At 63.1% G+C, this 23,599-nt stretch overlaps 1 protein-coding gene across 9 annotated transcripts in view; it reads right to left on the reverse strand.

The window, feature by feature from the left end:
• Window positions 1-959: 959 nt before the first annotated feature.
• Window positions 960-23,599, reverse strand: part of TSNARE1 (t-SNARE domain containing 1) — a 171,645-nt gene continuing 149,005 nt past the window's right edge. For all 9 annotated transcript variants that reach the window (XM_070631151.1, XM_070631169.1, XM_070631168.1 and 6 more), the window contains 2 exons: window positions 17,175-17,281; window positions 960-1,094 (listed from right to left, as the gene is read on the reverse strand). In XM_070631151.1, the coding sequence (XP_070487252.1) occupies window positions 17,186-17,281 (96 nt within the window). In that variant the 3' untranslated portion in view covers window positions 960-1,094; window positions 17,175-17,185. The remainder of the gene's footprint in view (window positions 1,095-17,174; window positions 17,282-23,599) is intronic.

Below are 23,599 nucleotides of genomic sequence, written 5' to 3' on the forward strand. Positions count from 1 at the left end.
CCCCTGGGGAAGGAGAGTGAGAAACGCAGAGCTTCACAGAATCTTTAAAAGCCCCAGCACCCAGCAGTCTTCGAGACAAAACAGCTTGGATCCTGAATGCTGTAGACCCTCCACGCATAAGGATCGGGGCTAGGGGAAGGGAAGGGGGCATCTGCGCCTCCTGCAGGCCTTTCCAGAACGTGCCTCCCAGGGGAGCTCACTATCTCTGAGTCCCTGGACCCCGCCTTCCCTGGGGGTCTGGTGTGCAGCCCCCACCCCCGTGCGGTCCTCAGCTCTACGGGCCTGGGAGGCAGGATGCTGACCCAGTGCTGTACCGATGGGGGCCTCCGTCTGCCTGCCTGGCACCCACTCCCCATGGCGAGAGGGGCTGCATCCTGCTCTCTCCGCCCCCAGGGGCCTCTCTGGCTGCAGCCCCTCCTGCTTAGGGTGCCTCCATCACTCCTGCAGGAGATGGGGAGCCTGGGAGCAGCCCAGGCCAGGCTCTTCCCACCTGGGACCCCTTCTTCCAGCCGCATCCCTCGTCTGGGCACCAGCAGGCAAAGGCGCTGTGGAGCTGGGGGCAGCAGGGGCCTCAGACCTGCGTCCAACCCCCGCCGCCATTGCCAGAGTGAGGAAACTGAGGCCCGGGGAAGGCAAGGGCTGTGCTGGGCCCTCAGGGAGGAAGGCGCAGGCCCCGCCTCCACCCAGGCCACAGCCCCGTGGGGAGGGCGTGGCTCCTCCTGGGCCAGCCCCTCAGGTGGAGAGGGGAGGCACCCTGGGCCACCTCCATCATCGGCTTCACACCCACGTGGCCACCTCACCCAACACACACACTCACACAGGTGTGCACTCTCGCGTGCACACACACGTAATCACACTCACGCTCACACACCCCTGCCACCTCCCCTCCCCACAGCACAGCCCCAGAGCCGAAAGGTACCCCCCCACCCCGCCCACAGATGCAAACAGACAGGCACGGGGCTGGCCAAGCAGTGGCGGTTTATTGGCGCAGGCTCAGCCAGGGGCTGTGCAGAGGCGGCGGGGTCAGCACACAGCTGGGAGGCAGGCAGGTGCGAAGCTCCCCAGGGTCCACGCAGGCCACGTGACAGCACGACCTGCAAAACAAGAGGACCCTTCAGCTCCCAGCTGAGAAGGTGGAGGCTCCATGCAGCGAGGACCGAGGAGGAGGCCAGCGCTCCAGGAAGGCAGGGCTGTCAGGGCGGGGGCCTCGCCTCCCTGCTCGCTGGGGCTGGGCCGGTCATGGAGTCATAGGCAGCAAGACCATCCTCCCCGCCCTTTCCACTTGCCAACTATGCACCTGCCCCGGGGAGGGGGCCCGGATGACCAGTCTCCATTTCACGGAGAAGAAAACAGCCCTGCCGTGGTCTCAGGTGCCAGCGGGGACTCTCCTGGCCCTGGGCAGGCTCCGCCAGGCCTCACTACTGTCCCGCCCTAAACATCCGCGCCTGCCCTGTGCTCCATCCCTGCCCAGCCATCCTGGCCCACTCGTCCTACTCTTAGTGTGGTCACGGCTTCCACCTGCCCTCAGAGCCACACACCTGGGAGCTGTCCTTGGCTCCTCGCTGACCCCTCAGCCCCCTGCCCAGTCCTTTGCTGCCGGTGAACGCTGTGCAGACCTGGGGGCTCAGCGGAAGGCGCCTCCTGTGGGCGCCTCTGCAGCCCCTCATCACACGGGCCCCTTGGAATCACCGGGACTGCCCGGGGCAGGGGCGCCCAGCAGCACACCGTAGCTGTGTGGCAGCGGGCGAGGTGGCTGTGCTTTCCTCTCTGTACTTCTCCACATTGTCCACATTTGTTTACAGTGAGCGTGTCTCACTTTTGCACAAACAATAAATGTCCTTTCAAAAGAAAAACTGAAGGTCCCTATAAAAGCCGACTGAGGACGTCATGCCCCCTGCCTGGCCGCAGGCAGAGGGAGCTAAAGACAGGGTTGCCGAGTCCCCGGGGTCATGAGGCCAGATGGGACTTCTCGCAGGAGAGAGGGGACCCCAAAGGACTCGGTGACAACACCCAGCTCCTGGGAATCGGGCCGTCCCTGCCGATGACACCTGGAGACAGCCAGGTGTGGTGGGAGGGGCCAGAGGTTGCCTGGTCCTCTGCAGGAACTCAGGATGCTGAGCTGTGATGCTGGAGGCTGCCCAGAGTGTGGGCTGCGTGAAAGGCAGGTGGGCTTCTGCACAGCCACGCGGACGAAGGCCCGCTGCCCGCCTGGGTCCCGCCGTCCTGCTCAGCCCTCGGGCTCTGTGCGGCCTTTCCAGGATTCTCCCATAACATGCCGGCCCCACCTCCAGGCAGGCCTCTCAGGGCTGGGATGCAAGGCCAGCGTCTGGAGACTTCAGGACTCCAGACAGCCTGACTGACCACACAGAGGCCCGGGGAGGAAAAATGGGGACACTGGCAGCAGCTGAGTGTGACTCAGGCCCCCGGCCCCTTCCCAGTGGCCCCTTCCCCAAGTGGCCTGGTGCTGGGCTAGACGGGGCCTCCAGGAACAGACAGATGAGTCAAAGCAGATCTGATCTCCCCATCTGAGCTGCAGGGTCACCCTGGACCCCCTGTCCCTCACCCGAGTCCAGGCACGAGTCCGGCGCTCTCCACTCTCAGCACATCCAGAGTCCCCTCTTGGCCCTCAGACTGGGCACAGCCCCTTCCTGCCCCTGGGCCCTGTCTCCTCAGCCGCCCACATCACTCTCCAACAGCAGACCTGGTCAGGGCAGGGTCTCTCCCCATCACAGCCAGGCCCTCAGGCCCCCTGCCCACTCCAACCGGCTCTGGGCCTCTGCTGTGGCTCTGCTGGTCTCATCCCCACCTCACGGTATTGGCATGCTGCTCCCTCTGCCTACAATGCTTTTCCTCGGAATTCCCTCTAATGAGGGTCCCCAGGCACCTTGTGGAAATCACCCCAGCCTCACCCTTGCCCAGCATCGGGGACCATGTGTCCCCGCTTCCCCGATGCTCCCCAGCCCAGGGAGCAGCTGCAGGATGAAGGTGGGTGGGCGCCCACAGATGCTGGCAGGGGTCCACAGATGCTGCAGTGAAGGGCTGATGCACCCCGGGGCTGCCATGAGGGCGGTGGCCATGGCCCCTCCGTGGTGGTCACTGGCCAGCCCCCTGCAGAGGCCCGAGGAAGCAGGACCTCCACCTGGCACAACCCGGGCAGGTGGAGGTGGCTGCAGCCTGTAGACTCGCTCCCCTGGCCTCCCCACCAGCCCCTCTGCCCCAGCCAGGGCCCTAGTGCCTGGCATCAAATGAGGCCGCAGGGAGGATGCCGACCCTTCCCGGGGCATCTCCTCCATCCACTCTCTCACCTGCTGGGGGACTCTTCCCCCCCACACCTGGGGGACACGGGTCCCAGGGAGGAGAAGGGCAGGCGTGCTCCAGGGGAACAGTGGTCCTCGGGAGGGAGGCTGGGGCTCGCTCCTGAGCCCCCCAAACACATGCCTGTAAAGTGACCACCACTCACCCACTGGGGTGCCTTCCGAGGCTGCACCTCCCCTGCCCCTCCACCCCCGAGAACCCCTCCCTGTCCCCGCTCAGGTTACTCCGGCGGCTCCTGGCCCCACCTGGTGCCCCTCCACTGACTGCTCCATCTGCCATTCTTGTGCCCCAGCCTCCCCAGGGCCACACAGGGGGCCCCCAAAGCTGCTGGGGGTCAGGCAGAGCCACGCCCTCCAGAGCTCGGTCTCCTCGTTGGTAAAACGGGGCAGCTTTCAGCTGGCAGCCTCCCCGACCCTGTTGGCTCTGTGCGACTCGGCCCTTCCCCAGGCACAAGGCACCAGCTGGGACATGGGGTGGTGAAGACCCCAGCTGCCCTGGGGTCCTGTACAGGACCACCTCGCCCTCTGCCTGCCTCTGTGGATGGAGGGCACCTGCAGCTGAGTGGCTGTCTCAGGGGAGGGGAAATGGGGAGGACCCACCCCCTCCCCAGCTCCCCCAGGCCCCGGGTTCCTCCTGACCCGGCCCCTTCATCCTCAGGATTGGGGCAGAAGCAGCCCCCCCATCACCGTGCCAGCATGCCCTTCAACCCCCAGGCGCCCAGCCTGCGGCTCCCTCCTCTGCGGGCTGAGCCTCAGCCATATGGCACTTCAGTGGATGCTGCTGGGGAGACTTCTGCATCCAAACAGATGGGCGGATGCTGGCAGAATACGGAAGGGGCCGGGGCGGAGAAGGTGAGCCCCCACTCTTCCTGAAAGGCTGAGCTTCAGGCACCAGGGGCCGCCTGAACCGAGGGTCCCAGATGGGCCTCTAGGGGCCACACGTCAGCAGGACCGCAGGCCTGGGGACAGTCTCCCAGGGCCATGGGCAGATGGGCCTCTAGGGGCCACGCGTCAGCAGGACCGCAGGCCTGGGGGCAGTCTCCCAGGGCCATGGGCAGGAGGGTGTCGGTCCACCCCAGCTTTACACAGTCCTGCTCAGCCTGGCCCATGCCCACCCCTCCCGCCGGTCAGCGGCCTCTGCACGCCTCTGGCCTTTGCTGGGGCCCCCACGGCCGCCCCTCCCCCGTGGCCTGCCTCCAGACCCCATTTTGGTGTCTGCCCCATGTTGCCCATCACCTTTCAGAGGACCCTCACACAGGGCCACCTCCTCCCGTAGCCACCTCTGGCACAAACCCTCCTAGTCCTGTGTCCACACTCTGGCTCCTGCACTCCCGGGACAGAGCCTCGGCCAGAGTGCACGGCCCTGCTGAGGGCAATGGGGCTCTGCCTCCCTCCCTCCCCGCGTCCCATCCCTCTCGCCGAGGGGAGGGGTCAGCAGAGGAGCAGAGTCAGGTGGCCTGGGTTCGAATCCTGATGCAGCCATTTTCAGCTGCATATCCTTGGGCTGGGCACTAACCCTCTGACCACTCCCACAGCTTTAAAACGGGCCATGTTTGCACCCACCCTTCTGGTGATGCTGCTTCTCCTCTCAGGGGACAAATATGCATGAGCATCCACACGCCACACGCTGGCTGACACCGCAGACGCCAGGTGGTGAAGATGGCAGGGAGGCAGTCAATGAGCACTCACAAAGCAACCGCTCAGAGAATGGCGGCGAGTAACGGGGTCAGCCTGGGTGGTTCCTGCTTGCGGGGGCCCAGCCCAGGGAGGGCTCCGGTGCACCACTGACCAGCTGTGCCACTGTCCATGGTTCTGAGAGTTCAAGGACCACCCAGGAGCTGGAGCAGTGGCCGAGGGCCCGGGGCCGGGCAGGGACATCAGGAATGGCGGGCAACCAGATTCGGGGGCCGAAGGAGGAGGAAACAGGCCGCCAGCCACAGACAGCTAAACAGTCGATACATGATGATGGGGGACCCTGAAACCCCTGGAGCCAGACACCCAGGCTCTGAGCCTCACTTCCCCCTAGTCAGGGGAGCACAGGTGTGTCCTCCCTGATGGCTGACCAAGGACAGGACGGTGGGTGGCACAGGGCAGGTCCAGTCCTCTTTCTCTCTTCCAAATCCTCTGGGAACCATGTGGTTTCCGGCTACTGCTGGGAGTGGTGGCAGGAAGGCACCCTCCCTCCCCCTCTGCCCACGTGCCCTGAGCCCAGCTCGCCCCCTTCCCTGCCCTCTGCACACTGCAGCCCCCCGCCCAGCACCCCATCCCCCCAAGGCCCTCCCTGACCTGCAGGCCCTCGGACCCCTCCCCAGCCCTGGCCAGCGAGCCATCACACACACCTCCCCAGCAGCGGGTGGCCTGGTGAGCGGGAGGCCACTCTTCCTGGTACCCAGGAGAGCCTCTGGCCCTAGGAGGGCTCAATCCCCATGACTGTGGAATGAATGAACAAATGAACGGACAAGTGGATTGGGCCCGAGGGTCATCTGGCCCAGACCCCCCGCCCTGCCCTGAGCTAGCTGGGGCTCAGAGAGGTTTGGGGGCTTGCCTCGGGTTGCTCTGCAAGGTAGGGGCCGGCACTATCCCCCAGGCTGCCCCTCCTCCTCTTCTTCCCCTGGGCATGGTAGCTGAGTGTCCCCCACCCCCAAAAGCTACCCCGTGCAGGGTACTCCCGGCCCAGCCCCCACACCTGTGCTCCAGTCCTACAGCTGAGGCCAGGATAGGAGAAGGCCCCTCATCTCGGCCTCAGACATTCAGGAGGGTGGGAACAGGGAGGCGCTGAACGTCTGCAAGGAAAGGAAAACCTGTATATTCCCAGCACAGGGGAAGCAGCAGGCTGGGATCCCAGCCCCAGCCCTGACTCACCCACGCTCCCCGGCCGTGTGGCCCCGGCCCCCACAGCCCCTCTGGGCGCCAGGCACCTGCTCTGTAAACAGGCACTAACGCTCTATGGCACAGTGTCTGCTGGGGCACGGAACCCACAGGCGTGCAGCGCACAGGGCAGGCCCACCCTCACAGCACCGGCCGCACGTGTCCTCCTGGAGGCCAGCAAGGCCTGGCTCGTCCCCGAGGCCCCAGCCCCACCACAGGCCAGGGATCGGCCTGAGCAGGCCCGATAAGTGCCCCTGAGTCCAGTGATTACAGCGGAAAACAGGGATGGGACATGTACCAGGCGCCTGCCCGCACTAGGGGATCCACCTGGACTTTCTCATTTGTCCCTTGAACAGCTCCAGGCAGTGGGGACCCAGCCTGTAAGGGGAGCTGGGACTCGGCTGGCCCCAGGTGTGGCCTGCCCTCAGAGTCTCAGAGGGAAGAGGAGGTCAGTAGGGAGAGAAGTGGAGGTGGGGAAGGAATTAGGCCGAAGTAGTCAGAGTGTGACCAGGGTCAGGGCTCACCATCTGACCAGGGTCATAGCTAAGCATGTGACCAGGATCAGGGCTCAGAGTGTGACCAGGATCAGGGCTCAGAGTGTGACCAGGACCAGGACTCGTGTGTGACCAGGGTCAGGGCTCAGAGTGTGACCGGGTCATACTCAGTGTTCACCCTGGAGCACTGCCTTTTGATTGACCAGGGCCCGACCAGCCTGTGAGCTCACCAGGCCTTGTTGGGGCCCAGGCAACACATAGAGCCTGGGTTGGCTCACTGGCGCTCAGGCACTGTCCATGTCCCACAGATGTGTCACTTTCTCATCCACTCACTACTCCGTGAAAAGGCACTGGCCACCTTCCCTCGATGAGGATCCACGCCCAGACCCTGTGGGCACCCTCCTCCTTTCATCAGCCTGCTGCACCCTGTCTCCGCCAACGTACCCCAGGGCTGGCACACCAACCATCGCCCTCCTGGCCAGAGGCTCGGTGTGCATCAGTCCTGCCCTGGAAGGGAGAGTCCCGGGGGCCGGGCAGGGGAGTGCCGGGTGCACACACATTCTGCTGGTCCTTGCTCGCTGGTGACATTCTCTGAATGCTTATTAGAAATTAATATTTAATTCTCTTCTGTGGATTTAGCCTAATTATTCAATTTATTATTGCAATTACTGAGAAGCACCAAGAAGCAAAACTGCTTTCTTTGAGTAGGGAGATGGGGGGGGGTGGCTCTTGCCAAGTGTCCCTCCATTCTCAACATGCTTGTCTGGCAGACTTTGCTCCAGGGGTCCCTCCCAGCCACCATGTCTCTTTCTGCAGCGACCGCCTCTGTTCTCCATCAGGACAGGCTTAGAACGCCCCTTCCCAGCATCCTCCCTTCAGGGGGGCCAAGACCCCGCTTCTAAGGGGAGTCCCTGCAGGCAGAACTCCATCTCCTTCTGCATCTCTATGGGGTCTGCAGCCTGGAGAAGCAGGCAGGGGCACGTGGCTGGGTGTCCCCCCTCGCCCCTGCGTGGGCTCTGCCCAGGCCCCTGCAGTCAGCCCACTGTCCTCATAGCCCTGCGCTGGGGGATGACTGTCCCAGCTGCCAGAGCCAACACCAGAGCTCCATGAAGTTAGGTGACTTGTCCACCCAGGGGACCTGTCACCCAGGGGAAATGGCAGGGCATGGGCTCAAACCCAGGGCCATCCCAACACACAGCGAGGTCCTTCCTCTGCACGTCACCCTCGGACGAGGTGTCCATGCTGTGCTACTGGGGGCTCACACCCCCTGGGAAAGCCCCAAGCTCCTTCCTCACTGCTCTTCTGCCGTCCGTTTCCTGGGGAAGATCAAAGGCCCTGGGGCCAAGATAACACCTCCTGCCGCCTAGTGAGTGGGGGACACACAGACACAGGACTGGACGGCTGGGCAGCTGACCCTGAGCCCTGCCCTGAGGCCGAGGTGGGCCGGCCCTGCCCTTCTCACCGCCTGGATGAGCCCTCGGAGCCTCAGCCGATATCTGTCAGGTGGGGCCTCAAGCTCCCGGCTCCCGTCCTCCTGGTCTCTGAGGGCCCAGCACCCTGGTGCGGCCAGAGGCTGCGGTGTGAGTGTGGTCACTGCAGGGACAGTGTGGCCCACGGGACACGTGCTGGCCCAGCGCCAGGACCCAGAGCCCCAAATCCAAGGCCCTTGCCAGCTGGGGTGGAGTGAGGCAGTGAGATGGACAGCGAGGCCCGGGCTGCCCCAGGGCCACGGACGTGCCAAGGCCACCTCTCCAGGAGCTGGGACGGGGTGGGCCCTCAGGCCTCACATGTCCGTCCTCGTGATAAGGACAAAGGCCTGGAGGTCCAGGTCTGAGGGTGTCGTCTGGGCCTGGCTGGCTGGGTCAGCAGGCAACTCGAATCCCTGTTTCAGGGTGTGTGGTGGGGGCAGGTCCGTGACCAGTCTGGGGACAGTTCCAGGGAGATGGAGCAGGGTCAGTGTGCAGAGGAGCGGGACGAAGGCCAAGACGGGGTGGGGAAGGAGGAAACGCACGTTTATTGTGTACCAACTGTGTACACCAAGGGCACCAGGGCCTCACCTGGGCCTGACAAACACCCCGACAAGGTTGTGGACTCTCAGGCCCACCCAGGAGGACACGGGGCTCCACGCACGGCCCATTCAACACCACAGGCAGAGAGCTGCAAAGTGGGGGGCGCCCAGGTCAGCTGACCCCAGCTGCAGAGGACAGAGTCCCAGCCTGTGACCCTGGGGCCCCTGTTCCGGCCGCAGAGCCCAGGCTGGGACCAGGAGGACTCAGCACCCTCCCTCCCACCCCAGCTGTGTGGGCTGGAGCCCCCGTCACGCCCACCCGCTCCTCCGGCGCTCCTCACACACACAGGCTGCCTCCTGTGCGGGCGTCAGCCTGTTTTGCTTTTTATCTTTTCCACCGTTTTCCCAGCGGAGCGCCATTCCCACAGGCTGGCTGGGCCTGGCCCTCCTCCCGTGACCACCTGCCCAGCTGTGGGGGGAGTGCCAGGGGCTGGGCCAGCGCACGCAAAGGGAAGGGGCCTGTGTCAGTCCCTGTTAGGGCTCCTGCAGGCCCACAAGGAGGGAAGGCTGCTCCTGACAAGAGCCCCCAGGAAGCCTCCGGGCCCCTCTCCAGGATGTGTCCTGCACAGTCCATCACGGCCCGGCTCTTGGCTCGGTGCTGCACCCACGGGGCCTCCATGCCTCTTCCTGGGCCGTGCCCTGAGCCTGGAGGGCCCTCCTCCTTGTCTGACAGAGGAGCCCAGACCAGCCTTTCAATACTCAGCTCTCAGGGGCCGCCTCCTCCAGGAAGCCCTCCTGGCAGAACTGCCCTCTCCTGGCTCCCGCTCTCCCCCTGGCAGTTCAGCACCTCAAGAACCTGCGTCTCCTCAGGGCTGTGAGCTGCTCAGGGCAGCACCGGGTCTGAGCTCCACCTGCGGTCCCCCGGGAGGGGCTGGGGCTTTACTGAGTCAGACAGACGCATCACCGCCCTCTGGGCTTCTCTGAGTTGTGCCCGTGTGCCCTGCCCTAGGTGACGGGGAGGACAAGGCGAGTCCCTGCTGGCTGGAGGGCCATGTGGGAACAGGAGAAAAATGGCCAGCCGCGTCTCGTCTCCATAAACAGAGGGGGTGCACGATTGTGACAGTGAGGACAGTGACAATGAAGAGCCACAGTCAGCGAGGGCAGGCCTCCTCTGGGCCAGGCGCCCGCCGGCCTTCGTCGCTAACGCTCAGGGACTCTGAAAGGTAGCACTTGTATGCACCCATTTTACAGACGAGGACACCGAGGCCCAGATCCGGGCCCTGCTGGAGCCCAAGGTCCTTCTGCTCCTCAGCTCTGCCTGCCGCCTTGTCCGCCTGTCTGTCCCGCCTGCCCTGCTGACCCGGAGCTCTGGGAGGCCGCCTGGCCCTGGCGGGGGTGGGGCAGTGGTTCCAGGTATAAACCCCTGCCAAGCCACAGGACGCCTCAGGAGCCTCCTGGCCCCCCAGGGCTGGGCTGGCCCCGCAGCACAAACATGGGCCAGTGCGAGGAGGGCAGGGCTGCCCAGGGTCCCAGAGACCAGGGACAAGTCCCCAGGCCTCTGACTGGCTCAGCAGAGAGCCATCGTATAACTCATCTCCCAAACTTCTGAGATGGAAGGTGTCACCACCAAGACCACGCCTGAGGACCGGCCCCGCTGCCCCACTCGGGCCAGCTCTGCACTGTCCCCCTCTGGGTCACACAGATCTGCTTATAAACCAGCCCTGGCAGCCCTATTGGCGTGACCTCAGGTGGCCACTTCACCCTCCGGGCAGCAGTTTCCCCAACGGTCCCAACCCAGAAGGATGGTCTCCATGCGGCCCACTTCTGAGGAAGTCCCTTCACCTCTCTGCCTGTCAGGTGTCCCAGCTGAAAAATGGGGACATGCCAGCTCCTCCTTCAGGGCCAGGGGGAGGGCTCTGGGAACGCAGGACACACACGTGGACCACAGCCGTCTCCTGCCCGTCCAGGACGACACGCTCAGCCCTCATTCAGATCACAGACACCGCAGCCCCTGGGAGGGCGAGCAGGCCATTAGAGGGGGTCTGTACATCCAGACCTCGTACACGTGCACACACACGCACATGTGCACAAGCAGATACACGCATACACACACGGATGTACACACATGTGCACGTGCAGGTGCACACGCAGACACGCACATGAAGACGCCCATGTGCATGTGTGGCACAGAAGCGTGGACGTGGAGATGCCCACCACACGCTTCCCAAATGGAAATCAACAGCTTTGAGGTCGATATTTCACGGCTTTCAGAAAACATTAAAAACACGATTTGAAGGAGCCTCCATTTAGCCCCTTAAATTTTTTATGTTCATGAAAAATACTTCATCGGCTGTGGCCCAGATACTGTAATTCTGTTTATCGGAGCCCCACCCTGGACTCCGCAGGGAGGCAGGCTGCGCAGGCACCCCTTCCTGGGTCCCTCCACTCGTGCACCCTCAATTTCTGCGTCCTGCCCCGGCCTGGGGACCTGAGAGCTCACTCCTCACGGGGCTCATGGACGCATCCACGGCGACCACAGTTCAATGTGGAAAGAGGTCCACGGCGCAGGGCTGCAGTGTGGGCGCCCAGGAGGACGGCGGGAGTCCCTCCAGATCCCAGGGACTCCCCTCCTTCCACAAGCTTCGCCAGCCCCTTCCCCGTGAGAGCCGCGGCTGAGACCTGGGCATCCGTGCTACCGCGGCCAGCCGCACCCCGGGCACAGGGACCCAGCGTCTCCCGCAGCCCGGCCGCTCCGCCCCTGCACTGCCAAAGAACCACAGCCCACCCAGCCTGAGCTCCACCCTCCAGATACACGGTGCTGTGGGCACAGTGCCGGCTCACAACCACCGTCACTCCCTCTTCCTGGCACTGGAGACAAGTCCCTGGCCTGCTGCACCCGACCGTGCACCCCTGGATACGGCCTCCTCAACAAGCGACCTCGCCAGGAGGGGTTCTGGAAATGGCGGCACTTTCCTGAGTGGGAAACGGGGAGCCACAGGAGAGAGAGCAGGGGCGAGGCTGGGCCCCAGGAAAGAGAATGGGGGAGAGGCTGGGCCCGTGGAGACAGAGCAGGGTCGAGGCCAGGCCACCAGAGAGAAAGAGGGGCTTAACTCAAAAAGGTTTCCTGGTCTGTCCTACTGTCCTACTGTGTTGTCCCAGAGGCCTGCCAGAGCTGAGGATGTCCAACCCTGACCAGGGACTCAGTCTAGACATTGGTCACACCTGGAGCCCTGACTTTGGTCACACTCTGAACCCTGACCCTGCTCACACTCGGAGCCCTGACCCTAGTCACACTCTGAACCCTGACCTTGGTCACACTCTGAGCCTTGATCCTGCTCACACTCTGAGCCCTGACCCTGGTCACACACTGAGCCCTGACCCTACTCACACTCTGAGCCCTGACCCTGGTCACACACTGAGCCCTGACCCTGGTCACACACTGAGCCCTGACCTTGGTCACACTCTGATCCCTGACCCTGCTCACACACTGAGCCCTGACCCTGGTCACACTCTGAGCATTGATCCGGCTCACACTCTGAGCCCTGACCCTGGTCACACACTGAGCCCTGACCCTGGTCACACACTGAGCCCTGACCCTGCTCACACTCTGAGCATTGATCCTGCTCACACACTGAGCCCTGACCCTGCTCACCCTCTGAGCCCTGACCCTGGTCACACACTAAGCCCTGACCCTGGTCACACTCTGACCCTGACCCTGGTCACACACTGAGCCCTGACCCTGGTCACACTCTGAGCCCTGACCCTGCTCACACTCTGAGCCCTGACCCCGCTCACACTCTGAGCCCTGACCCTGCTCACACACTGAGCCCTGACCCTGGTCACACTCTGAGCCCTGACCCTGGTCACACACTGAGCCCTGACGCTGGTCACACTCTGACTCTGACCCTGGTCACACACTGAGCCCTGACCCTGGTCACACACTGAGCCCTGACCCTGGTCACACTCTGAGCCCTGACCCTGCTCACACTCTGAGCCCTGACCCTGGTCACACTCTGAGCCCTGACCCTGCTCACACTCTGAGCCCTGACCCTGGTCACACTCTGAGCCCTGACCCTGCTCACACTCTGAGCCCTGGTCCTGGTCACTAGCTGAGCCCTGGTCCTGGTCACAAGCTGAGCCCTGACCCTGGTCCCATGTTAGCCTTCATGTTGGCTGTAAACCGAGTCCAGGGACTCGCAGGGGAGTGAGGCTGGCTGGGCGCAGTCCTTCCCCACTCTGGAGTTCAAGGGACTTGCCCTCTTTGGGGGGCACTTGGTGGCAGCAGCTTCTCCAGCTGAGTGTCCACTTATCCCGATTCTCCTCAGGCCCCCGTGAGGACCAAACAGGAGGGGACTTGCAAGCTCTTGGTAAACATGGAAGAGCTGAGCCCATGCGGGGTCACAGCCATGAGAACCCAGATGGCCATGGTGGCATGGGGGCTGCATGGCCCCCTCAGAGTTCCCCACATGACACGGCCTCACTGTCACACGGAAACGGGCACGTGCACCCAGCTGTTGGTGTCATGGGCTTTTTCCAAGTCAGGGAGCCTGAGCTCCTCCCTCGGAGACATCTTTCTCCACAGAAATAATAACCCCCTGCATTTGCATAGCGCCTTCCCTTCCTCACAGCGCTGTTTATATTTAGCCATCATCCGCCTCTGTCCTCAGAGCAACTCAGCAGCAAGGGGAGGATTGCAGATGCCCCAGCCCATCTCTTGCGGGAAACTGATCCCAGAGGGGTTGAGCCCCAGGTCCCACAGTCAGACCCCGGCAACTGTGCCCAGCTGGTCACAGACAGCGTCCAGGGGTCCTGGGGCTGGGGTGTCTCTCCCAGCTTGGCTAACACACCAGATGACGTGTCCCTACGTGGGCTCAGGGCTCCACCAGCCACAGTGCCCATGACGCCCACACTCACAGACCCCCCGCATGGCCTGGGTGAGAGCAGCACCTCCTGGCTTGTCCTGCAGGTGTCTGAGCTGTCCCCCGCCCCACCTTCTCCCCACTATTGGTCTGTGAGCAACTAGAAGCCAGAGGCCTCTCTTGCCTCCTCTGGGCCCAAAGGTCACATAAGTGGCCACTGGCTGGCCACCTGGCCTGGGTCTCAGCCACACCCAGAGGGGACAGGGGCCATTGCTTTCGGCCAGGCAGCTGCAGCCAGGGGCCTCACTGGAGGGGCCCAGCTGTCCTGCTGTGTCTGCAGGAGCTGGCTGTGGGGCCACTGGCTCGAGGCCCCATCCTCGGGTTTCCTCTCGCACGGGGAAGGGCTCGGGGGTGCAGGCTGCCTGGCCCTGGGGTGGGCTCCAACCTGGCTGTGCAGTGGAGGGTGAGGCCGAGCAGGGAAGGGGGAGGGGCTGGGTGGCCTTGATGACCCCTAACAGCTGTGGGGAAGGGGAGGGAGGAGGGAAGCCGGCTGGAGGACCCAGGACACCCCTGCCCAGCTGGGCTATGCGGGAGCTATTCCCACCCCAGTTCCCAGAGTGAGGGGAGGGCCGGTCACCCTCATCCAGACCACCAGGAATCCGGTCTGCTGGGCCCAAACAGCCCTCTCCAGGCCCATCCCGCACTCTCCCTGGGCCCCGCCAGACGCTCCCCACGCAGACATGGGCCACAGCATCAAGTCAGCAAGAGGCTCCCTGGGTGCCCAGCCTGCCCCTGACAGCCTCTTCCACCCTTTATTCCGACTTCAGCAGGTGAGGGCACCCGGCTGGGTCACCACCAGGCCCTGCGTGACCTCAGCCAGCCCCGAGCCTCCCTGGGCCTCGGCCTCCTCCTCTGAAGAATGGGGCAGCCACGCTAATGACGTCCTTCCCACAGGCTGTGGTGAGGATGGCCCACGTAACGTGTGTACCAGCTTCAGGCGTCACAGCAATGGAGCTGTGTCAGTGTCCTGGGGCTGCCGGCACAAAGGACCACCCATCGGGAGCTTAAAACAATACAAATGCATCTTCCCACAGCTCTGGAGCTCCCGGCATTCCTTGGCTTGCAGCCGCATCCCTCCTGTCTCTGCCTCCGTCTGCACATGGCCTTCTCTCCGTGTCTCTGTGTCCCTCCTCTTCTTGTAAGGACACCAGCCATTGGATGGGGACCCCCCGACTCCAGCACGACTCCACCATAACTCACCACACCTTCAAAGACCCTGTTTCCAAATCGGGCTCCATTCTGAGGTGCTGGGGGCTAGGACCTGGACACGTCATTTTGGGGGACACAAGTCAGCCCGGTGCAGGGGTTGCCATTGCCACGGTCACTGTCGTTATCACAACAGCTGGTTTTAGGCTTGGCTCCACGGCGCATCAGCGAGGCTAGGAGGTGGGTGTACGCTCCTGAGTCTGCACACCCCACTCAGGCCGGCGCTGAGCCTGGAGGCGGAGGCCCCTTGGGGCTGCCGGCTCCACGCTCCAGCCACGCCTGCCGCCTCGGCCCAGCACCTGGTCCTGCTCACACCTGCTCCAGTGGCTTGTGCCCATGTGGATTCTCCCGGGAAACCATCTGTTTAGAGGACTCAGAGTGGGGAGGGAGGTCCTGGAGGCACCCTCAGGGACAGGGTTCCGCCCAGGCCCCCACACCCAGAGCCCCCTCTGGCTGCCCTCTCTGCTCAGCTCACTCCCCGCGCTAAAGAGCACCAGCTTCGGAGCCCTAGCAGGAGGGGCCAGGGGACAGGCTCCCTGCTCTGGAGCCTCAGCTGGGGACGCCTGGGCTGGGGCAGGAAGCACCGGCTCCCCCAGGCAGAAGCTCCCCGAGAGCCTGGCAGGATAACGGTCAGTCCCGTGCTGCAGCTCTCCCCGAAAGCAGGCACACCACAGCCCTGCCCACAGTCCCCGCTGGAGAAGCTCCAAGCTCCAGGTCCAAGATGTTAGCAGCAGAACCTGAGCCGACCCCAGTGAAGCCAGGCCACTTGGGGTCTGCAAGTGTCCTGCTCAAGGTGACCTTGGGACGTCCTGCTGCAGAGGGAGGGACGGGCTGACTAGGAGACGGGGGTAGGGGACACGTAACATCTGGTTCATGCTGTGTGCCCTCAGGGAAGTCGGAGCCCTTCTGAATCTGGGCCAGGGGGGCCCTGCCCATCGCGGGAGGCGGGGGGGGGACCAGTCTAGACAATACACGTGCAGTGCACACAGTAGGCTGACAATAAATGTGAGTCCATTTTCCCCAAACTCCACCCCCATCCTGGCTCCTTGTTCTCCTGGTGGCGTCCCAGCCTCGGGGACAGTGTCATCCAGTCAGTGGCACCCGCCAAGGACAGGGCTCGAGACGGCATGGCAGCCAGGGCTCCCTGCCCTCACTTTGAATCTCAGCCTATTGGGGCGGCTCTTGCCGTGAAAGTGGGCACTTCCAGGGAGACATCTGGAATCCAGGAACCCAGCAGCGCCCTGAGGCATCTGACCCCTGACCATGCTCTCCTGCCACTGCCATGGTTCTGGCCTCATCTCCATCTCTGTCCAGGGGCACAGCAGCCCTGGCCTCCCCATCCCTCTGCACCATCCACCCTCTCCTTGAAGCCAGAGGGAGCCTTCTAACTGCCAGGGTACCTGGGTGCAGAAGCCAGCTCCTGAAAGGGCCATAGTGGTCTCCCTCCTAGGTCCTGCACAGTGGGGTGGCCCCTCACAGTGAGCAGAGTTGGCCCGAGTTAGCATGGGATATTGCAGAAATGACTGAGTGTGGTCTGCCAGCCTCGAGGGGTCTCCCGCTCTGGCCCCACACGGGAGGAGCAAGATTAGACCTGGCTCTTCCTGCCCCAGCTGGGTCGTCCAATGCTGCAGCCTGGCCGACATCTGACTGCACCTCCGGAGGGAGCCTGAGCAGAACCGCCCGTCCAGCCACTTCTGAATTCCTGACCCACAGAAACCGTGAGATAATAAACGCTTATTGCTGTTTTCAGCCCCCAAGTTTTACGCTAAGTTGTTACACAGCAATAGGTAACTAGACACCTGCTTAACACTCTGTGGTGGCTCTCCACTGTCAGTCAAGGCCCTTCTCACATTCTGTCCCAAGCGGCTGGCCCACTCCAGCCCCTGCTCAGAGCCCCGTGCCCTGGGAACACCCAAACCCCCCAGTCCCAGACGTGTCTCAGCTCCCATTCTTCCTTATCTCCAGGAGCCAGTGAGGCTCCCTGACTAACCATCCCCTAGGGTCCTGTCTCCCTTCCCCTGGGCTCCCAGCACACGCCCACTACACGATCCAGCGTGTTCTGCTCACTGACTGCCCCAGGGGAATTTCCAGGCATGACTTTCCAGAAGTGAATGCTTACACAAAGGGAGCTTCAGGTTCACCTGCCTCTACAGCTGGGAGTTCCAGGAAAAGAGGGTCTCCATCAGCCATGTTCATGGCTGGGTCACCAGGGCCTGGCCTGTGCCTGACACAGAAGAGGATGGATGGATAGATGGATGGATGGATGCGGGGAAGGAGCATGGATGGACTGACAAGTGGATGGATGGAGGATGGATGGCTGGACAGACGAGTGGGTGGATGGCGTGGGGGCAGGTGGGGCACTTACCGCAGGTGGCCTCACTTTCGGATAGAGGTGGCGATGACGAGAATGATGACCAGCAGGACGGTGACTCCTGCCGACAGGAAGTAGCACTTGATCTTGCGTCTCTGCAGCTGGGAGAGAGACAGAGGCTGTTGTCCTGGCCCCCTAGCCTCCCATCCTGGGGGCATTTGGCTCATGCCTGCTTTGGGCTGTGGCATGCAAGGGGCTGGGCCCATCCTGGGGCAGGGCCCAGGCAGAACCTGTCCCTTGCCAGGGCCTCTGCCCTGAGCCAGCACCTGTGTTCATTCAAGAACTGCTCTAGGCTGGCCCTGGACCCAGGCCCACCGGAAGGAGGCAGGAGAGCCATTGAGGTGGCGGAGCTGCAGAGGCAGCCAGGCCCGGGTGTGGCTCTCAGTTGCCCCCTCAGGCTGGGGCATCTCAGCCACATCCATTCTTGGGGCCTAGGATTCTTCCGTAAGCAGAGGAGATGCCATGGACACCAGGGGGACATTGGAAAGCCTTGATTAAGATGATGCGTGGAAAGTACGCAGCCTAAGGTCTGGGAAATACCAGACACGTAGCCCTCACCAGATGGTCTTCTCACTCCTGTGTGTCATTGTGGCCGTTACTAACTCAACAAGTTCTGGGTCCCACCATCAAAGGCGTCATGGAGGAGAAGACACACCGATCTGAGCTGGGAAACTCATGGGGGGTCGGAAGGCTTCATAACGAAAGGGGTGCCTCATCCAGGCCTGGGGGTGTCGAGGACTCGCCAGCAGGCCAGAAAGAGGTAGGCAAGGGACCAGGCGAGAACTCGGGGTAAAAACAGGAGCTTAAAATAACCTGGTAAGTCACCAAGTGGCCACCGGGGTGTAGGGCAGGGAAGGGAGATGGGTGGCCAGGCCAGAAGAGGGTGGAGGGGTTTGGGCAGCACCCCTGAGACAGATGGAAGATGCTGAGGAACTCTGAGCAGGGGAGTGACATGTTCAAGAGTGTTAGTGAAGAGGCTGCTGGGGAAATGAAGGGGAGGACGGGTCAGAAAGGGAGAAGAAAGAGGGACACGGTCAGGAGGAAGACAGGGCCATGGATGGGCAGGGCCTGGGGCAGAACAGGGAGGGTCAGACGGGACAGAGGCGCACCAGCAGGGGATCCCCAGAACCTGGTCATGACCAGATATGTGAGGGAAGTGGAGTAGGGAGGTCAAGGACGAGTCCCCAGGTTGCCCATCTGGGTCATTAGGTGGATGTTGGGGCTGGTCATTCATTCATCCATCCTTTGTCCCACCCACCCATCCATCCCCCCACGCCCCTATCCACACACACCCCCACCCATCCATCCATCCTTCCATCCATCCACTTTCTCAAGGTGGCTATGGATTGGAGGTTGGAAGTGGAGCACAGCAACTCAGTCGTAGAAGGGAAGAGGTGGGTGGGGACGGGGAGTAGTCAAGGAGGGCTTCCTGGAGTAGGTGGGATTGAACTTAGGTTTTGGGGGGTGGTGTCCACAATGAGCTTTGGGGTGAGGATCCAGGTCCTGCTCTAGGCTGGTGTCTCAGACCTGCTGGGTTTTGGATGCATGACCAGCCCCATCTTAGCTGCCTCAGTGTCACTGCACTTTGGGAGGGACCCATACACCAGTCTGAAGATCAACCACCATTGGAAGCCCTGGGAGCAGGTATTGCTACCTGTGTTCTAGGCCAGGACACTGGGCTCAGAGAGGTTAAGTGACCTGCCCAGGGCTCCACGATCATGGGGGGCAGATCTCAGGTTCAGGTCTCCCTGCCCCCGCAGCTGTTGTCATGAGTCACACTGTTGTCCAGACATTCGAGCTGCGTGTGGGAGGGGGGCAGGGAGGGGCCGAAAGGCCCAGAGCGAATCAGATGCAGCCATCAAGGAGCTCATGGCTGGAATGGGAGGGCTGCCAGCAGCCCACAGCCCTCCTGGCAGGCGGAGGGCTCAGGGTCAGACCACGAGAAAGGGGCCCCGAGAGCTTCAGGACCCGGGACAGCGCCCACCGTCCCCGTGCTGCAGGCTGGGGCCAGGGGTCTCTGTCCCATTCACTCACACTGCCCTCACCCCAGCACCGAGAGGCGGGCCATGTGGACACCCTGGTCTGCAGATGAGGGCTCAGAGAGGGGACGTGACCTGCCCGAAGCCACCAGCTCCTGAACTGTAGGACTCGAACTCCACGGCAGAGGCTGCTCTCAACCTCTCAGCCCTCACTGATGCTGATGAAACAGAGCTCCCCGCGCCCTGAGGTGGACTCAGCCCTCCTCACACGCCGGATCCCTAAAGGAAGACTGGTGCAAACCCAGCCCCGACGCACCGTCTGTGCTCTCCCATCGGTGCAGCCCAGGCAGAGCCCAGCCGACAGGACCCTGCACTGGCCTCGTGCCCATCATCTGCCAGAGTTGTGCCCACGCCTGCCCAGCCTGACCCGGACCAACCATCCTCGTTCCTGAAGTTGGCCTCGTGCTGGACGGCGGCCGAGCACCTGCTCAGTTGTGATCCGAACTCAGGCCTGGCCCTCCCTGGTCCCTCCACGTCCAACCTCCATCCCCCCACCCCCAGGCTGAACAGAGGAGGGGAGGGGGAATGGTGAAGCTGGGAGCCACAGGAGCAGCTGAAGGGATGGGGTTAGAGTGGAGAAAGATCCCAAGAGAAGCAGGAGAGATCACCGGGAGATAAAAGCTAGGTAAGTGGCTTCCACACCAGCCTCCGCCAGCCCCTTCCAGTCCCCTCTCCGCCGACTTCAAGGGGAAGAAGCAGTAGGGGTGATGACAGGCAGGGCCCAGGGGCCACCGGATGCTGGCTGAGACATATGGTGGAGGCCGAGGCAGCCCTTTGATGAGGGCTCTGCAGCCCCAGCCCTGGGCTCCCCCCTGGCACGAGGCAGAGCCCCACCCCCAGCCACCTATCTCCAGCCCCCAGCACCTGCAGCCTCCCCCGCAGAGAGGGAGCTGTGTGCAGAGGACCGGCTCCTGCTGGGGGCTGCACAGTCAGGGACCTGCAGACCTCATCCTAGTTCAGCCCCCAGCAGCAGAGACGATGCTCGCCCCACCAGGAGCCCCCAGTGAGAGGGGAACCCCTTGCCTGAGCCCCGGGGAGCAGGCAGCCACCCCTGGACACAGCGTAGACAGATGTGCTGACCTTTCCATCTCCCTGGTGAAAATGTATTGACCACATCCGTGACCTTCTGGCAAAGTATGGAGGAGACTTCGTTAAGGAGGTGGGGTGAGTTTCCCTATAAATATCACTGCATCTGACCAGGGAGAGGGGCCTGGAAAGGCCATGCCATGTGCTGGGAGCTGTCACAGCTCATTGTCACAGAGTTCAAGACACTTCTAAAGGCAGGAGGACCCAGGACCCAGGCAGGGGCTGCTGGATGGTCAGAGCCTCAGAATAGTCCCCCAAGGGCCCCCACTCTCCATGCCGGGGAAGTGCCCTCATCCACATCAAGCTCTCCTGACCCTACAAGGCGGGCACTGCCCTGTCCCAGTGGTCAGAGGGAGAGAGTGTGGGGGACACCGTGATGCTGACCCGGGAGATCCCGTCTTATAGGTTGAATTGTGTCCCTCAAAAAAGATATGTTGGAGTCTTAACCCCCAGGACCTGAGAACGGGAGCTTACTTGGAGACGGGGCCTTTCCAAGGTGCTCCAGGTAACTGAGGTCTTAGGGTGACCCTCCTCCCGTCTGACTGGCGTCCTTATAAGACGGGGAAATTTGGGAGAAGGCCGTGTGAACGTGGGGACGGCCGTCTATAAACCGAGGAGAGAGGCCTGGAGCAGATTCTCCCTCTCGGCTCAGGAGGAGCCGACCCTGCCGACCTTGGCCTCGGACTTCCGGCCTCCAGCACCGTGAGAGAAGAGATGTCGGCCGTCCCAGCCGCCCCGTCTGTGGTGTGGCTGACACCAGCCCGAGGTGACTAACAGACCCAGGCCCCAGGTCCTCTCCTCCACTGACCCTCGGGAGTGGCGATGCCCCCGGTGCCCAGGGCCTCCTGACAAAGAGCTCGTGGGTCCAGCGGAGCCTCAAGCCTCATCTAGCCTAGGCCCAGGAACCCCCGCAAGAGCAGAGATGCTCGTCCCACCTCCACCCACCTCGCCCCAACATCCTTGCTGCCCTGCACACCTGCGGGCCCTGTCCCTGCTCTCCCGGGAGCCCGGCACAAGACAGCGAGGGCCCAAAGGCTAGTGGCTGCAGACCAGTGGGGGCGCTGGCTGATCACGGCTGTCGCATCCACAGCCTCATGATGCAGGACCAGAGCAGGGGGCTGTCCGGGCCTGCGGACGCCTCCAGAGGTGGTGAGGCCCCATGCTGGGTATGTCCAGGCAGCACGGGGCCCCAGGTCACTCTCTGAGAGCAAGGCTGGGTGGACAGCCCAGAGTCCCCAGCCCTCTGCTTGGATCCCATTCCCACAGGGCTGTCACAAGGCCCCCAGGGACCGTGCTACATGCAGGGGCTCCTGAGACACAGAGCAGCACTGTCCTGGTGGCTGCCCGTCTCAGTCCTCCTGGGGATGGTGTGTGCCCTACACACTGACCACAGCCCTCAGGACAGCTCTGCGAGGGGCCCGGACACGCTCATTTCAGAGATGCAAACCCTGAGGCCCAGAAAGTGTCACACACCCACAGCCCTTCAGCTGTGGCGTTGGGACAGAGGTGCCCAGGGACGAGGCGGGAGGGATGAGCAGGGAGATGACTCCATGGGGATGGCCCAGGCTGGCTGAGGGCACCTCAGCCTCCACACCCAGGAGGGGGTCTCCTGCCTGCCCCCAGCCTCGCTCCCCGTGCTCCCGGTACCCCGGCCGTCCGCCATGAGTGGCTCCAAAGAGCTGCTGTGATGAATTGCTCTCCAATGACAGCCCCACGTTGAAGGAGGCTGACGGGGGCCAGCAGGGAGCCAATTAACCCGAATTACACTCTTGATTGGGGCCCAATTAGTGTAGCTGTGCAGGGTCAGAAGCGGCCTCGGTGCAGGAACCGTTGAACTAACTCTCGGGCTGTGGAAGGGCTCCACCCTCCCAGGATGGTGCTCGCCTCCTGCCACTCCGCAGAGGCTGCGGACCCCCCCCAGCCTGGTCAGCCTTGCTCCCCGCAGCTGGCGAAGGGGCTCGCTCAGCACGTCCCAGCCCACAGGGCCTTTCCACATGATCCTCCCTCTGCCTTTGGCAGCTCTCCACTTAGAGAACTCCTGCTCCCTCTCCAAAACCCAGTCCAGCACCACTGCCTCCAGGATGCCCTCCCAGATGCTCCCCGGCTGCATTAGAGCCCCCTCTGCACAGAACTTGCCGCTGTCACTCCCAGCTCAGCTCCTTGCCTCCTTCCCACTAGGACTCTTGAAGGTGGTGGTGATGTCACGCCGGCTGCCCTGAACTTGGTGGGGCTTAGTGGGAAAAGATGACCAAGAGGTGTGAATCAGCCTTCCCAACCATGGGGTCCAGGGAAGGGCTCCGAGGACGCTGCCCTCAAGCCTCCATGGGCCCCATGTCCAGGGCGAGGACGGATGGACACTGGGCTGTCAGTTCAGTGGGCACAGGTGCCGCCCTCCGCCTCCACCCCTTCCACTAAGATGAGTGGAAAGGGTGGACACAGCGAGTGCGAGGCAGCGGGGCTGGAGGCTGGTGGGGTGGGCCGGGCTGAGCAGAGCAGAAGGGCAACTGCCGGGGTCTGCCGAGGGGCACGGCCACCGCACTGAGAAGGAAGGCTCTCGCTCCACACAGCCCCTCACGGGGCCTGGGAGGCAGGGAGGGCGGGAGGAGGGCGTCGACCAAAAGAGCTGAGACCCGCAGGCCGTCCGCTCCCCTGGGGACCAGGGCTGTTCCCCAGGCTGGTCTCCCGGGCTCTGGACTCCAGGCCCAGGTGGGAGCCGAAGCTGAGGGTCAGAGCAAGGGCTGGGGAGAGTCAACAGCCAGGGTGGTGAGACTTGGCCTGCCCAGCCCCGCCCTGCTCGCTGCGCCCAGCCCGAGGCCCAGAGGGAGGCGGCAGGAAAGCTTTCTTGAAAGGCAACAGGCCCAGGGAGGACAACAAGTCCCAGTGAAGCTCACGGGGCCTCACACTCAGCGAAGCCCCAACGGGCACACGCCTTCCAACCTGCATCTACACGCCAGCCTTAAATATAAGCAGCCATGGAGGGACCCAGACGGGGGAGCACACCTTCCTCCCAGAGGACGGGAGACCAAACAAACGGGAAGAAACTCAAAGAAGAGTTGATGCAATAACAGCAGGAACTTCCCACAACTCACACCTTCCTCAGAGAGACCACAGACAACGCTCCCCTCAGGACGTACGGAGGGGTGCCTTGCAGGCGGTGGTCCTGGGAGCCCCGGGTCCCACCCTCTCCACCCGCCTGCTGCGCAGAGAAAGGCAGCCGCAGAGATGGTGGGCGCTGCCGGGGTGTTGGCCGAGTTCTGCTGCAGAGGAACGGTCCCCAGGCCCGGAGCACACCCT

This window comes from Equus przewalskii, chromosome 8 (genome assembly GCF_037783145.1).
Source record: "Equus przewalskii isolate Varuska chromosome 8, EquPr2, whole genome shotgun sequence".
NCBI lineage: Eukaryota > Metazoa > Chordata > Mammalia > Perissodactyla > Equidae > Equus > Equus przewalskii.